The following is a 14,946-nucleotide window of genomic DNA, read 5'->3' as shown; positions in this document are numbered from 1 at the left end:
CCAGGTCTATAACAACATCTGACTAAGTATTTCAATCAATTCACCTCTATCTATCACCATACTGTCTCTAAACCACTGTCACCATTTCCCTGCTTCTTTACCTTGTATGGAAATAACTCTTTTTATAAATAGCACTCCCTCCCTTTTTATCCTACCTTCCCAAAAAACATCATACCCTTCCATCTCTATTCCTGTCAGGATGTCATCTTCATCCAACCATGTCTTACTTATTCCACCAATTTTTGGGTGAACAGACTTAATCAATGCAACCATTTCATTTGCCTTGTTTCTGATACTTCTAGCATTTGTATACAAACATAACAGCTCATTCTTGGATATGCATCACGTTCCACTATTAGATGTGATGTCTGCATACTTAACTCATGCTATTTCTTCTCATGAGTTAACTCATGCTTCTCTACCTTCATATTCATCTTAGAACCTTCTTCAAATCCAACTGTTTTCCCTTGATCCCAGGTCATCACCTTTCCTTTTTGTCTGCACATGGATTCACATTCTCTTGGAACATCAACCTTTCTCATGCTGTGTTCCCTTATATGCCCTGACTCTCCCTGTTTCCCTTGCACACTAGTCTCTCATTCTCTACACTCCTACTACCCATTTCTTCATACATAAACAACACTTCAATCTCTCCTTCCATTTATTCTCTGCACTCATTTCTCTACCTTGCACAGCAGTCTTTCCAAATGACTCACACTCCATTCAAATCCAGTTCAATTCTACCTTCAAATTCATTCCACATATTAGCCAACTGTACCCCTTTTCTCCTCACACATTTCCACTAACATAGCATTTACAATCTTTACTCTCTGTCTCATATCACACTAATTACTTTTCCTCTCACACTATTATCTTTTATCCTTCTCAACAACCTCTTGATATCCAATCTTATGTTTTCCTTGTTCCCACACTCAAGTCATTTGTCCCTATTACCACTACCAACTCTTTTGCTCACTTATTCCGCATATCCAATGCCTCAATCACTATTCATTTAAATCTAGGAAAAAACAAATCTTGTGCATCTTCTCATTTACCACATCTCTAATAATCAAATCCCTATAAAATGTCACTCACGGGTCTTTTGTTACCTCTTTCATACCGACATCATTTGTTTTCGTCTTCTTCATGCTTCTACATATCTACAATTCTCTTCATTTCACTCTGCATCCGTTCATCTCTTGCTTCATATTAACTAACTCAGCTTTCAAATTTTGCATAATTTTTTTGCTCTCATTCAATCTCTCAATTTTATCACCAGTCATACACACTTCTTTGTCATCAAAGCCATTCGCCACCTTACCATTAATTGCCCTCTGTTTTTCAACTTCCACTACATTCGTATCACTTTCGTCTTTCATAATACCATCGATTGTTAGGTTCATCGGATTGCTTGTTTGCTTTATGAAAACCTTTTTGGCTGCTCTTTTGCACTGTCTCTCTTTGCTATCAGACAAGCCTCTCCTGGCATTCTTGCTACTAACACCTTCAGTTACTAATACATCACTGCTCATCAAGTCCTCGTTCATATTACCCTTTGCATACACCTTTCTTCAATCTACCTTAAATATCCACAATTTATCTGTATAACCAAACAAATTTCATGAAACGACTAAAATTAAAATTAAACTCTACTTCCAGCATCTATGCAGCTTCCACTACTTCCATGCTGAATGTAGTGGTGCATGTATGTATTTCCCAAAGAAATGGAATAGATTGGGATGTGAGTGGGGAAGTTGAGACTGTGCAGATATATGTGGTAAGCAGTGATAAAGGTGACTGGGAAAGGGCAGGTGTGGTGGGGAAATAACAACCAACTAGTGGCTTGAGTAGGACTCGTTATAGACCTAAAAGTGACCTGCTGTGTTTATTTACAAATGCCAAAAGTATCAGAAATAAGGGAGATGAAATTGTTTCACTGATTGAGTTTATTCATCCCAACCGAACTTTGTTGGAATAAGCATTGTATTCAACTATTATTCCAACAAAGTTGGAATAATAGTTGAATACAGGAATAGGAATGGAAGGGTACAGTGTTCTGACAGTGTACAAATAGACTTAGTAATATGAATAAGAATCTGGAATAGAAAGGTGTTAGCAGTGCAAGATACACGATCAACAGTGCTTGAAGTTGTATACCCAGAATCAAGAGAATAAATCAGGTATGAGTTTGATAGTTGAGTAGCAACATTAAACAGGAGGATGAAAAAAAAAAAAAAAAAAAAAGGAATTGTTGTGAAGGGTATATAAGGAGAAAAGTAATTATCAATAGTACAAAGCACATGCCAAATAAAAGGAAGAACAACTAGAGAAGGATGACTTTATTGAGAGCTGATGGTAGGGAGGTAACAAAAAATACGAAAGTCATGTTACTGAGTGTTTACTTTGCAAAGGTATACTATTCTAGTGAAGACATTGTAGTGCTAGATGCAACAAGTACTGATTCGAGAATAGAGGTAGATGAACTGGAGGTGCTCATGAAATTACAGAATCTTAATTTGAATACATCATCATCATGCGTATCAAGGATTTAGGCCTAGCATGGCCTGTTCCGGCCTTAGAAGTCATCGTTGAATCATTTAAGAGGACGTCCTGGTTTTTTTTTTCCTAATTTGAATACACCCAGAAGAAACAGCAGTTCTTCTGATAAACTATTTAATTTAAGTCTCAACTTTGGTAAGGTTCCAAGATGGTGGGAAGAGGGCAAAATAGTTCCCTTGCATAAAGAAGGCTCTAAGACAAAGGCTTCAAAAATTAAAAGACCAATGAATGTCTCAGGAGTGGTGGTTAATGTACTGGAAAAGTTGATTAAAGGTATAATTCATTCATTCATTCATTCCTGAATTAATGAGAATGTGATGCTTTATGTGGGAGCAACAAGTTTCTGAATAGGTCTTTTCTTAGTAATTTACTCACTTCTTATAATAAAGTCACAGTTGAATTGGATAAAGTAAATGCATATATGATGTTACTGCTGGATTTTGCAATCATTTAACATAATACGACATGGAACTTTGTTATATAAATTGGGCCAATATGCTATGGATACGAAGCTAGCAATATGGATAAGAAGGTAACTACTGGAAAATATCAAAGAAAAGCATATGGAGAAGTCTAATCCAGGAGAAGGTAAGCAACTAGGTGTAATACAGGCTTCTGCATTTGGGCCACTACTATTTAATGTGTGTATATTAGTGATACAGGGAAATATTTAAGGGGAAATATCCAGCTGTTTGCTGATGATGGAAATCTGAGTACAGCAATAGTTAATAAAGATGAGAGGGAGAGATCCAACAGGAATGGTTTGAAGTGAATGCATATGGGTGAGGAACAATACATGTCCGTTAAATGTGGCATAGTGACACAGTTTTATTTTCTCATAATGACAAATGCAGTTGAACTTACAGGAAATTCATAAGATTACAGATGATTATCGACAGGAAGTTGAAGTTGAGAGGGCATGTTGCAAAGGTGGCCAAAATAGCTTATCAGATTTCCTGATGTTGAAGAAAATAATGGCAGGCAGAAATGAAGAGGTTACTTATCTCTCTTTATAAGACTTTGATAAGGCATCTTCTGAACTATTGTACACAGATTTGGTTTCCTGGTTCTTGTAGATGGGAAAGTAGTGGAGAGAATCCAGAGATGATGACCAAGATTGTAATAGGTCTATGGAATATTCCCTATGAGGGCAGCTTGAAGGTCTTTCAGTTAAAAAGACTAGTTGATAGGCAAAAAAGAGGAGATATGATAGAAATATATAAGTTATTAAAGGGTGTTATAGGATTAACATGGAAAAAACTGTTTCAGTGCATGAAAGGAAGAGAGAACAAGGATTCACTCCTATATATTTGTGGTTAGCAAAAGCATGAGAACTGGATTTTTTACTATATGAGTGATGAATGGATGGAATAATATTGCTTCATATGATAGGAAGGAAAAACAGCATATAAATATTTATATAGAATTTTATATAAAAAACTTATATAAAGAATATAACCATTTGCTATATTACATTGACCTATATACACCCCCCCCCCATTGGGCACAGGTCTTCTTACATATTCTGTGCCCAAAGTGAAATCAGTAATATGTTATTAACTTACCATTAAAAAATTTAATGATATCCGTAAAATCCATATTGTTTTCTAGAATGATATCCCTGTAGTATTCTACCATAGCAAGGGCAATGAAGAGGACAAAATGACTAGATGCAACATGTTTTGCTGCCCAGATAGTTTCCCAAACACTGAAAACATCATCATATACCAATTCTGAAATAAAAAAAAAGAGAGAAACATTTCCTGAAATCCTTGATTTTATGCATATTCACTTGTAACACAATACTTTTTTTTCTGATCTTACACAACCACGTAATTTATGAATGAACAGTTTTTACCTGAACGCAAGAAAGCTAATATAAGTTACCAGAGAAACAATGTGTCTGTTTATCTCTTTGTTATACACATACCAGCCACTGAATTAGAAACCTTTCTGCAGGTGTATGAAAACATCACTTATGCAGTGTATATGCAAAATACTTGGTCACATGTTCTAGGCAACTGTTTAAGAATGCTGCTGGTCTGTAATCGTCAGTAGTGTTGATCACAATGGAAAAACTAAGATCCTTTTCACAAAGGATCTTTTGGAGTTCGATAAAGGGCTTGTTGTGGGTGCCCATCTGGCTCTAGCCAAGATTTTGAAAACAAAAGAGCTGACTGGTTTCTCAAAAGGTGAGATATCCTGGGTGTCCAATTAGTGGAAAAATAACCCACATTTCTTGTCTAAGAGATGCAACTGTGGTCCTAAGATAGTCTGTCAGAAATGAAATAACCAACATCTGAGAAGATTTGCACAGACAAACAGAACTTCTTTTGTGCAGCAATTGACTGAAGCATTTAATGAAGGCTATTCTTGACTGATATCTCACTGAACTATGCATAAGAAATCAAAAAGGATCAGTATTGGCAGTCATATGGCTATACATAAATAAAAGTTCCTAATTCCGGTATGTGTGCTATGTTAATAAAGTTTGAACCACATTGTTTGAATAACAGTTTTAATGATTATCTACACTTAAAGATTACTTACAACAAAGACGATGTCATTAAACATACATATTCATCATCAATATTGACAACATCACAGAAGTTTGCAACACAAAAAATAAATCATGTGGGCATTACAACTTAGATAAGTTACAAAAATAAAGTTTCCTGTTCACACAGAAGAAACTATGCCTATAGATGTATACCTCCTGTTTCCAATGTTGAGAAGGTTAAGTAATTCAATTTATTGTACTAATTTATAGAATATTAGAAGAAATATTACAAGAAAAATAAAATCTAGTTTCATTGATTTATCTACTGGTGTTAACACAGTAAATATAGGAATTATGTGCTTAATAACATCATATTGCAGGAGTAGGAATAAATAAATTTAGTGATTTTTTTTCATTATAGATATTAAGGAGACAACTTGGTGTAATAACATTACTTTAAAATAATCATTAAACATTTAGATCTTCATAGTAATGTCACTATTAGGAGTAAACACATACATATATGTTACTGTAAAAGCCCAAAAAGTGGTAAACCCTAGTATTTACCACAGGTAAAAGTCCAAAATATGCTTGTAAATACTTCAATTTCAGGCTTTTACCAAACCAATTGGTACAAGCCCATTTTGTTTACATTATAATAATTACCTTTGTCAATTTAAATTTCAAACATAATGTCAAGAATAACATTAAACATAACTGCTTTATTATTTTATTATTATTAATTAATGTATTATACGAAAATGTTCATGAAATAAACGTAACTTATTAATCACAATTTCCTTCAACATTATCAAATCATAATTAAACTTATTTGTTACAACAAGGTTGACTGCTATGACATTTGGAGTTACAAAGTAAATTGGCTGATTTGCACAAACACATTTTCGTGGTAGACTTCTTTGAACACTTGCATTTTTGGAATCCTTGTCCACCAACTAAAGAAAGCTTTATTGCCACTTCGCGTACACTTATTTCTTCCATTCCGACTTCTTCGATGCTTAAAAAATTTTCTTTGCACAAGGCAAATTGGTTAGGTTAGGAACCAAACCTAACCTTCAGATTCACTGTGCCTTCATTTTTATGAAGGAAATTAAAAAAAAAAACATAAATAAAAAAAAACGTAAAATATATTAGCACAATATCATTCATTTTTATGAAGGATATAAAAAAAAAAGTAAAATATATTAGCACAAAAACAAACTGATTCTAGGTTGCAGCCACTCACACAAGTTTATACTAGCACGATACTTGGGCTTTTACCAATTGGTGTTGGTAAATACTGGCATTTACCGAAATGGTTTGGTAAAAGTCCAAAATGGAAGCGTTTACAAGCATTTTTTGGACTTTTACCATCTCACTATGGTAAATGCTAGGATTTACCACTTTTCAGACTTTTACAGTAATATATATGCAAAAGATACTAGCTGCATTATGAGTATAGCATAGCATACTATTTACTATGTTGGTGCACCCACCAATGACCCTATCTAACCTCTGGTGTATACAAAATTAAAACATAATTAACTAAACATATTAAAATTAATAAAAAAAAATTGTATATAAGCAAAACTACCTACTCATTTGCTACTGGCTAGTGTTTTTTTTTTTCCCCCCCCTCTGGATTCCTGTTATTTTTGAGTTCTATAATCTTGCTTGAAGAAAAATGGTGATAGCTTATAGTCCTATAATTTATTAATAAACAAATGAATTTGGAATCCTTGTCCACAAACTAAAGAAAGCTTAAGTGAGAGGAGACTTCCACATAGCCTTCAAAGGAATGCGGAGAACCAACCAGGGCGCCTGACATAATGTCTAATCCTCACCTTCTTGTGGTGCACCCTGTTAGGTATCTAACTGCATACTGAACGAACGAGGATGGGCTGACAATTTGGGATTTAGCCGACAAAATTGTATTCTTATTGGCTTAAACCAAAATTTCAAATGATGGTACAACATGACAGAATTTCATGCCAACTGGGGAGTTGCCCGGTTAAACACAGACCCTGTTGTTTTCGCCAGGGCAAACAGTGAAAAGTCAGCTACTGGAACAAATCTGAAAACACACCCCAACTCAACTTCACCAGAGTTAAAGATCAGTACTATCAACATAAGAAGCCTGAATGGCAAAGAAATGGAGCTAGCTGAGGAATTGGATAAGTACCAGATCGACATAATAGGGGTGACTGAAACAAAAAAGACAAAAACTGGTGAGATCGTTCTGAGCAATAAATGCAAAATGCTATATTCAGGCAATGACAATCAAGGGAAAGAAGGAGTAGCCATAGTATTCAACACTAAATACGAGTTTAATCTTCTTGAATGGCAGGCAGTCTCAAGTAGAGTGATGTGGACAAATATGAGAATGGGGAACTGGACAATGAGACTTATTTGTGCCTATGGTCCCACAAAGGTTCTACTAAGGTAGAAGTGGAGGAATTTTTTGAGGCTTTGGAGAAAGCAACTGACACAATGAAAAAGGAAAAGTTGGTCCTTGTTGAGGATCTAAATTTTTTAGATCCTCAACAAGGAAAATTTTCTCCAAATTTTCCCAAAATATTTTTTGGGAAAATTTCGAGAAAAGAGCAAAGTTAATAATAATGGCAAATACCTGTTGGATTTCTGCTCAGGACATGGACTGGTTATTACTAACGCAATGTTCCAACGTAAAAATGTGCACAAATTCACATGGAGAGAAGAGGCAAGGAATAAGAAAAGTCTCATTGACTATGTTATTGTTGATAGTGATGTTTTCCCACTGGCACAGGACACCAGAGTGTACAGAGGATTTGAAATTGGAAGTGATCACCATTTAGTCTTGAGCAGGATAAAATTGAATTTAATAATATTATTATTATTAAATCACACCTCCAGGAGTCCAAGGACTCATCAAGCAATACGTAGTCTTTATTTGAGTTGTAAGTCAGCAGTTAGAATTGAAGGAAGATGGTTTAATGTTAAATCTGGTGTCAGACAAGGATGTAATGTACATTTCCCCTCTCTTATTCATTATCTATAGGAAAGTGGTATTAAACCTGATATCAAAATTGGAGGTGTTAATCTCAGCTCTTTGATTTATGCGGATGATGTTATACTTCTAAATATACAAGATTCCCTTACTAAATTGAATAACTGTTGTAATAGATATGGTATGAAGGTCAGCATTTAAAAGACAAAGACAATGAAAATTGGAAACATTGAAAATATCAACTGCATTGTGAATGGAGAACTTTTAGAACAAGTAAAATATTTCAGCTACTTAGGCACGATTTTTAGTGAAGATGGTAAGTTAAATATGGAAATAGACAACAGAATCAACAAAGCTGGTATGGTAGGAAGTCAACTGAATAAATTTATATGGAATAAGAGAGAAATTAGCCAGAACACTAAATTAGCTGTATACAAAACAGTGTTTAAACCAATTTTAACTTATGTATCTGAGAGCTGGGTTAGAAGTAAAACACTTGACCAAAGATTAGAGACCCAAAGATATGAGAGTCCTGAGAAAGATTAGGGGCATGAACAGATGGCATCAATGGCAATATCATATTAAAAACGAGGATATTAGGAAAGAATTTGATATTGTCAGCATCTAGGAATGCATTAGCAGAGCTAATCTCAGGTGGTATGGTCACTTAAGCAGAATGGGAGAAGAAAGATTAGCAAAACAAGTGTTCTTTGTCAGGTTGACAGGAAAAAGACCCAGAGGAAGACCAAGATATAGGTGGATTGATACAGTAAAAAGTGCCTTAGAAGACAGAAATATAAGAGCTGGTAATATTGGAGTCTTGACATTTAAGAGACTGATTTGGAGGAAAATTGTAGATAGGAAGTTATCAATGATGCAAATTTTTCATGTAGTACTATCATATCCTACACCCCTTGAGTATATATCAGGAATTTGATGATGAGGATGACAAATGAATAAATAATACAAATTACATATAAGTGAAAGTACATTTATTTTTATTTATTTTTATTTTTATGTCACATATGAGAGGTCATAAGACCTGTAACACAACAGTGCCATGCATGAGTATGTGGCTAAGGGGAGAGAAAGTTTCTTGAAAAGCTGGAAGCAATATCGCAGGTAGGTTACCTCCAGATATTGTCTTGCTCTTCTAAAATGCTTGACAGAATAGTCATTGATGTCATTGTCCTCAACTGTGCGATAGTATCTCATCAAGTCAAGATGTTAGCCCTCATTCTGCTCTTAAAATTTGCCACCTGTAACCTACCTCCTGATAATGCAGTCAGGTTTAGCATGGATAACATCCTTACATGGACTTTCCACCTAATAAAATCTCTCTAGTAGCTAATAATTAATCTCTCTAGAAGCTGTATTAATAATAATTAATACAGCTGGTAAGGGTAATGTACTGTGGTCCTGAATATTAGTGAATACAATTGTAAAATGAATATGTTGTTCAAAAACCTTTAGATTATGACCTTAATAATTCTAAGAAGTAAACATTGAAAAGACTTCTTAAAATCATAACTTCACTTCTGCTCTCCCTGAATTAACTAAAAATTCAAATCTTCTAGTGCTCTCCCTTCCATTGTGGATGCTGATGCCTCCCCATACCCCCCACCTTAAAACAAGCAAAAGAATTGACTAATTAATTCCTTTTATCCCCAACAATTATTGACAATACTTCATATCTTAAATCCAGAATTAGTTTTAAGCAGCACTGATATCATAGTTAATTTTGACATCATTTTATTCAATGTTCCCTTTTCTGACATTATAACTAAAATTTTTTTTCACCTTACATATCAATAACCTCTTCAACTTTTGCTATCAATGTTAACTGATAGAGGTACAGCAATGGGCTCTGGCTCTGCCTCCCCCCCTCTCTCATTCCCTAGACAATTTTTCAATAAAACATTTTAAAAAACATGTTCATCATACTGCAATTTTCAAACCTTCTGGTTATGACACACTGACAATTCGTTCTTATTTGACCACACTGCTCTGACGCAAACTCATTGTAAATTCTTCCTCCCTATTCTTTATGTCTAAGGCATCTCAGAAAAAAATAGCTAGAGCTTTAAGCTCTGCATTACTTTCACACCCTATTTAAAGATAGTTGCCCTTATCTGCTCTCCCAAAGATAAACTTCCTCCTCTCTCTGTTCCAGTTGTGTAGAAGGTTCATTGTTCTTGAAGCCTGTCATATTATAGTCAAACTGGAAGATCTGCCAACAACAGTCTTCAAGGATACAAGAAATATATCCATTGCTATAATTATGGTTAGTCCATTCTAGTTGATCATACTTTGAACACCTTGCATATAATCAACCAGAAAAGACCACTATGCTTCATCTAAACAAATACAAATATGACAAACAGATCTCAAAAACAAACTAAATATTAATAAATTAACAACCAACTAAATCTTATGAAACTTCATAAGATTTTGGAAAGAATAATAAGACTTCAGGCTTAGAATCTAATATCTTCAACTTATTTATGTTGTTTGGTTGGATCTTACAGTTTTCATATTTATAGATGTCTCTGTGACTAAGACAAAATATTGGAACCATTAAGCCTGAGTTAATCTCACTGTGTCACTAACATGAATTTGGGTGGGTGGAGAGGTAGACACAGTATAAGGAGAGTGGATGTTGGAAGTAGAAGTGAATGTGTATAGGGATGGGATGGTCAGTATGGGAATGGGATGTACTTGAGTCTGAAGAGATAGATAGGTTATAAAGATAATTAATTGGGAATGGTTAGGTGTGCAGAAATCACAACCTACAAGTGGTATCGGCAGGACTGTTTATAGACCTAAAAGTGAATTGCTGCATTTATTTACAAGTGCCAGGAGAATCAGAAATAAAGGAGATGAAATAGTTTCATTGATAGAGATTACTTGCCCCAAAATTGTTGGAATAAGTGAAACATGGTTGGATAAGGATGATATCTTGATGGGAATAGAAATGGAAGGATAAGAAGGGAGGGGGTGTTGTTGACAATGGCAGGTGAATTTGGTCCACACAAAACAGAGATGTAAAATGTAAATAGTGGCAATGGTTTTGAGTTAGTATGGTGTGAGGTGGAGGTTGACAGGAAGAGATATTTAGTTGGATGCTATAGGCCAGGGAATGTGGAGGGAGGTGACAGAGAAATGTGTAAGCAACTTGGATCAGTGAACAAGGGATGAGTGATTATTATGGATAATTTTAATTATGGCAGTATAGACTGAAATGAAGAGATCATCAGGGAATAAGGAAAATAAATTTCTTGAGTTCTTGAGAGACAACTATCTCGGGCAGTATTCAAAGGAGAGCACACTAGGATCGAGAGTTTTCGATCTGATCATTTTATCAGAGGATGTGATTATGAGTGGAGTTTCGCACTTCTCTTCAGTTGGTGAGAGTGATCATGAAGTGATCACCTGGGTTGTGGCTAGTCATATGAAGACTTCTGTGAGGAAAAGATATATGTGGAATTACAAGGCTGGTGATTATAAAAAACTTAGGAGGGAGAGAGAGAGAGAGAGAGTGCACTTATATCATGGAATGTGCAGTTAAGTGGGAGGGAGATAAATGGTGAGTGGAAACTGATCAAAAGATATTTAGCATCAATGTGTGATTATATTCTTAAGGTCAAAAGACTGAATAAAGTAGCTGTCAAATGGATGAATGAATGAATGAAAGGGATTAAGCATGAAATCTGGAAGGAGAGAATACTATGGAGGGAGCACAAGATGAATAATGGTAGCAATCAATTGCATAAGGAGTATAAAGAGCAGAGGCTCCAGTTCAGGAAGGTGACTTCGATGGTAAGAACAGCAAAACCACAGTATGAACAGAATTTGCAAATCGGGCCAAGAAAAACTTTACAGTTTTTTTTTTTCAGATGTGTGTAGCAAGTAGAAAGGAAGAGCGATTATGATAAGATGATGTTAATGGATGAATATGGTAGAATGGTAACAACTTTTGAAGAAGACATCGCTAAGGTATTCAGCAAACAATTTATAAGGGTATGTCACCTTCATCAGAGTCAAATTATGAAAAACTCTACAAAAACTCTAAGTGTAGAGGATATAGTAGAGAATGGCTTAATTGTGAATGAGCAGGAGATATATGACGAAATAAATAAACTTGATGTCAATAAGGCAATAAGATTTGATAACATATGACCACATCTTAAGGGAATGTTCCAGGGAATTCGCAATAGCATGGCATGCCTGTTTAATAAGTCTTACAATAGGTCTAAGGTTACAAGAGAGTGGAAGAAGGTAATGTTCCATTGCATACAGGTGGTGATAAAGTTGTGGCTCTAAATTATAGGACAATCTGTATATTGTGGTTAAGGTACTGGAGAGATTGGTGAGAACTAGGATACAGAAATGGGTTGATAACAGCAGCATTCTCTGTGATTGTTAGCACGGGTTTGTTAAAGGGAAATCATGTTTTTAACTTACTTATGTATTATAACATGGTGACAAATTTCTTGGACAAGGGAAATGCATATATAGTGGTATATTTAGATTTTGCAAAAGCTTTTGATAGACTGTTACACGACAAACTGTTAAATAAACTGAAACAGATGGGATTAGATAATGGACTAGTGAGTTGGATCAGGGACTCTCTGTCTGATAGACAGTCCAGTCAAGATAAGTATCAACAAGTTGTATATGGGGGTTCAGTATCCCAAAAGAGGAAGGTTACTAGTGGTGTTTCACATGGATGTGTACCTCAATAATATTGGGATGGGTTTAACAAGTGATATGCAGCTATTTGCAGATTAAACATCAAGTTATTATTATATGGGCACCTCCATGGAGTCCGAAGACTCATTGGGAGAGACCCAATCTATCATACCTCTACTTGAACCAGACAAAGCACTCACAACTGACTCTGACAACCTATTCCACTAATTCACAACTCTTCAAGCAAAAAATTTAGTCCTAACACCCTTACTAACCATGCCTTTATTCAACTTCCAGGGATAATCCTGGAAGTTGAATAAAGGAAAGTCGGGAAATAAGAGAAATCAGGTAAGTGACATTGTTAGTAAAAAGAAAGAAGTTATTTGGTAAGGTGACTCTATAATAAAACATGCTATAGATGAGCGAGTTATAACATCGAGTTTTCCTGGAGCGAAAATTAAGAATATAAACGAAGCAATTCAAAAACAGAAAAGAAAAGTAAACGAAATCATAGTATTTTACCTCGCTATGATAAAAATGACTTAAGAAGAAGGGCTATCTATAGTGGCAAATGATTTGATGCATAGGCTATGTAGAAGGAATGGATGTGAGTTTTTGGATGTGTGGAGTGAGTTTAGGGAAGACCGGATTTGTATAAGAGAGATGGCACCTGAATGCGTTTGTTATCAGGAGTCTAGAAAAACTAATAACTGGTATGAGACCTAACACAGGGAGTCAGGGACACTAAATTATAAAGGGAGGAATAGTGTGAATGTGAGTGTAAGAGTGACAATGTTATAAAACTGTGTTAATGACGGAATGGGCTTTGTCATGGAAATGTTGACGAGGAGAGAACGATTTCGGGTATGTGTTCGTCCGGTTCGGAACCATCATATGTGTGCAAAGATGTCTACATGTGTAAGGTATTAGAGAATAATAGAGATCTGCAAGTTGTCCAACTGTGTCAGGCAGACTGCAGACAAGACAATACAAGAGAACAAACGGGTAGATTATTATGTCTGTACACGAATGCTAGAAGTATCAGAAACAAAGGGATAGAGTTTGTTGCCTTAGTCAATATGTTGAAACCTCAGATTGTAGGTATTAGTGAGACCTGGCTATCAGAATCAGACCTGCTAACTAGTATCGAGTGTCAAGGGTACAGTATTTTTAGGAAGGATAGAGAGGATAGGAGAGAGGGGGCGTGCTGTTAATGATATCGGATGACTTGAATCCAGTTAGAGTTGAGACCTATGATTGTAGTAATACTACTATCAATATTTCATGTAGCAGTGAGCTTGAAGCCATCTGGTGTGAAGTGGAACCTAACAAGACTAATTACATAGTGGGGTGTGGTTATAGACCTGGTGGATCGGTTACTAGTGATGAAGAAATGCATCACCAAATAGAAAAGATGAGTGTGAAAAGAGTAATCATAATGGGAGACTTTAATTATCCAAATATTGATTGGGTAGCAGTAGAATCTCATGAGAAGAATGAAAATGCATTTACTGAACTGTTGTGGGACAACTTCCTCAAGCAGCATGTGACAGAAGGAACTCGAGGGCAAAGAGCGTTACATTTGATTATAGTGTCAGAGGGAGTTCAGTTAAAGACGTAACTATTCTGCCTCTGGTCGGTGACAGTGATCATGTGGTACTCACTTTGGAAGTGACTAAATTTATAACTGTTCCATTCAGAAAAGGTTACATGCTGAACTACAAAGCAGGAAATTATGATCAACTGAGGAGAATACTGAGTTCAGTGAAATGGGATCGGTTGCTGGATGGAAAGAATATCGAGAGTGAATGGGAAGCATTTAAACAACACTTGAATGATGCAATATCAGAATGTGTCCCGAGAATTCGAAGAATAACTAGAGTAGGAGTCAATCTTACTAAGCAAGAGATTCGTAAGAAAAGGACGATGTGGAAGGAATACTGTGTGCATAAGGATGACATCCATTATGAACATTATAATCAGCAGACTAGAATAGTCATGACTGTCGTACAGGAAGCAAAGTCTTGAGTATGAAAAGAAGCTGGCTCTGCATGCTAAAGACAACCCACAAGAATTCTATAGATATGCTGCAAGTAAAAGAAAGAATAACTCTTCTAAATCCTGATGGCATGAGAGTTACAGATGCAGAAGAGGTTGTTCAGTTAATGAGTACCCATTTTGTTAAAAGCTATCAACGTGGTGTTACAGA

The 14,946-nt window shown here is 35.5% G+C and overlaps 1 protein-coding gene across 9 annotated transcripts in view; it reads right to left on the bottom strand.

The window, feature by feature from the left end:
* Positions 1 to 14,946, bottom strand: part of LOC150107158 (small G protein signaling modulator 1-like) — a 568,327-nt gene that overhangs the window by 27,029 nt on the left and 526,352 nt on the right. For all 9 annotated transcript variants that reach the window (XM_090391669.1, XM_090391666.1, XM_090391674.1 and 6 more), the window contains one exon: positions 4,125 to 4,292. In XM_090391669.1, the coding sequence (XP_090247795.1) occupies positions 4,125 to 4,292 (168 nt within the window). The remainder of the gene's footprint in view (positions 1 to 4,124; positions 4,293 to 14,946) is intronic.

Source organism: Typopeltis vanoorti, chromosome 4 (genome assembly GCF_054136105.1).
Source record: "Typopeltis vanoorti isolate ZY-2024b chromosome 4, IOZ_Tvanoo_1.0, whole genome shotgun sequence".
NCBI classification, from domain to species: Eukaryota; Metazoa; Arthropoda; class Arachnida; order Uropygi; family Thelyphonidae; genus Typopeltis; species Typopeltis vanoorti.
Note: the sequence above shows the minus strand (reverse complement) of the source record. Positions and strands in the feature narration are given on the sequence as shown.